Below are 2,336 nucleotides of genomic sequence, written 5' to 3' on the forward strand. Positions count from 1 at the left end.
AGCAGTAGAACGTACGCCGAGGCGCTTGCACCCTCGCTGAGGCGGCCGTACCGGTGGCTTTCCTGCACGGCTTTTGGAGTCTGCTCCTCACGTCATCGGATCTCGGCGGATAGCGGCGCAGCGGCACGCAGAAAACATACGCGCAACTATGGCTCCAGTAGGTAGCCTATACAGAAACTCTACTGGAAAGCTTCGAACCTGTAGCTTGACACGTCCGCCGCTGGCCCTGCTAGCTTGCAAGTCTTATAGATGAGACAAAGGGGACTACGGCTTAAAATTTTACATGGTAAAATCTACCACCCAAATGCAACCTCGGTGAACGATCGAGCTCTCTATGTACAGGCGCCGACTTTTTTTAGTTAGTTTTGCAGCTCTAGGCCTGCACTGTGGCACATTATATATTGTAACGTTGCGGTACGCTCAGAGCATGTTTTTGTTTCTAATTCACAGGAGGAACCAAAAGCAAGAATGTCATCTGAACGGAATGTGACTCCTAATTTGCTCTTCAAGGACCTTGATGGCCTTTATATTAGCAGCTTCCTCAACGAGGAAACTGTGCGGTCCGCTCTGTCCTACAAGCCCCGATGCGACGACATCTTCATTGTGACCTACCAAAAAGCCGGCACCACTTGGACTCAATATATTGTACACTCCATATTGAACGACGGTTCTCTTCCGAAGGACATCGCAGATTTCATGCTGAGGTCACCTTGGTTAGAGTTTTTGGGCCCCGAAGCTGTAGAGAAGATGGTGCGACCCGGTGCCATTAAATGCCACCTTCCCTTCCACAAGCATCCTTACTCGGAGAAGGCGAAGTACATCTACGTGACTCGAAACCCGTATGACTGCTGTGTGTCTTTTTACTACCATGTCAGAAGTATACCTCATTATAGGCTGCAGGACGCTCCATTCGACGAATTCCTCGACTCGTTTCTCAAGGGACAAGTTGGCTGCGGAGACTTCTTTGATCACTTGCTCTCTTGGTACGAGCATCGAAACGACTCGAATGTCCTTTTCTTGAGATACGAAGATCTCATCAAGGATATCAAATCTTCGGTGCTGAAGATCGCTGACTTCCTCGGCAAAGGATACGGGCAAAGACTGAGGCAGGACCATATCTTGTTTGACAAAGTGGTAAAAACAACCAGCTTTGAGAGCATGAAAAAACCAATCAACGACGGCATGAAGGATCTGGCATCCAGTTTTCTTTCAATTTCACCTGAGAATCAGCATAAGTCGATACAGGTGTTCAATCATAGGTTTTGTGGCAAGCAAGACTTGAAGCCTAAGGAAAAATTTCTTCGGAAGGGCATTGTCGGGGATTACAAGAATCATTTCTCGGCTGAACAGATTCGACGGATGAAGGAGTGGATCGCGTCTAAGAATGAAGGAAGCGTCTTGATGAACTTGTGGAATGATATTGACCTTCCTTGACCATCTGTAGCTACCTATTTGTATTTGGGGATGGCAAATGTTGTTTTTTTTTTTCATGTAAATAAATTGTAAGCAGTAATAGCTAAAGAATGTTTGACCAATGGATCGCCCGAAATATTCTAGCATGCATTGCCACCGCTACCTAAGGGGCAGTGGAATCCCCGAAAGCGTATATCCGATACAACTGTGAATACAGAATGACTAATATTTTCTTGGATCTCAATTTGAATGTTTCTAATATTGAAAAAGTAAACACTCAGGCAAGCTGGTGAATGACTTAAATTTGTCAACCAGCGAAAAAGGAACAATAAAACAAAGGATATAGGCATACAAATTCAGCATGATATTTGATATAACGGTGATCTTCGATCGCTCGGCCAAATGTAGTATTTCGCCTAAATATGTTTTAGATCTCTGCTCTGTAAAATCAAGGAACCCTCGATTTAATGCCTACCAGTTGGCAATATGATCAAGCATTCCACCTGCATCAGCTTGTTTACCCACTGATACATGGTGCTCATTAAAAGCTAAGGATATAGTTTCCGTACAGTAACAAAAAATTGCTTCTGTGCAACGGTGAGACCTTACCATGATAAACTAAACTGAATTCTTTTTTTGCGTAAGATTCGAACAATAAATGTGTAAAACTTGAACAGCTTCGCAGTCACTTCAGTTTGCTCAATAGACGTGACTCACGTAGCCTATAGATCGCACCCGAAACAATAATGCACCGATACAACTGTTGGTGAACCTTTGAGCATGATTGATGTATGCCCGGTTCCCCCTCAACACTGGTAAAGGGCTGCCTCCAGCTTTCATTCCAACGTGCGTAAACTTGTGTAATATATACCAGGTCGGTGGTGGGAACTATATAAACCTATTTTTTGCGCACAGTCACAATC

At 44.4% G+C, this 2,336-nt stretch overlaps 1 protein-coding gene across 1 annotated transcript; it reads left to right on the top strand.

Annotated features, from left to right (window-relative positions):
- The first annotated feature begins 468 nt into the window (after positions 1-468).
- Positions 469-1,434, top strand: LOC120842782 (sulfotransferase 1C2). Its single transcript, XM_040213959.3, has one exon. The coding sequence runs from the start codon at positions 469-471 to the stop codon at positions 1,432-1,434; it is 966 nt and encodes a 321-aa protein (XP_040069893.1).
- The last annotated feature ends 902 nt before the right edge of the window (positions 1,435-2,336 follow it).

The sequence above is a fragment of the Ixodes scapularis genome, unplaced genomic scaffold, assembly GCF_016920785.2.
Source record: "Ixodes scapularis isolate PalLabHiFi unplaced genomic scaffold, ASM1692078v2 PGA_scaffold1__304_contigs__length_218370807, whole genome shotgun sequence".
NCBI lineage: Eukaryota > Metazoa > Arthropoda > Arachnida > Ixodida > Ixodidae > Ixodes > Ixodes scapularis.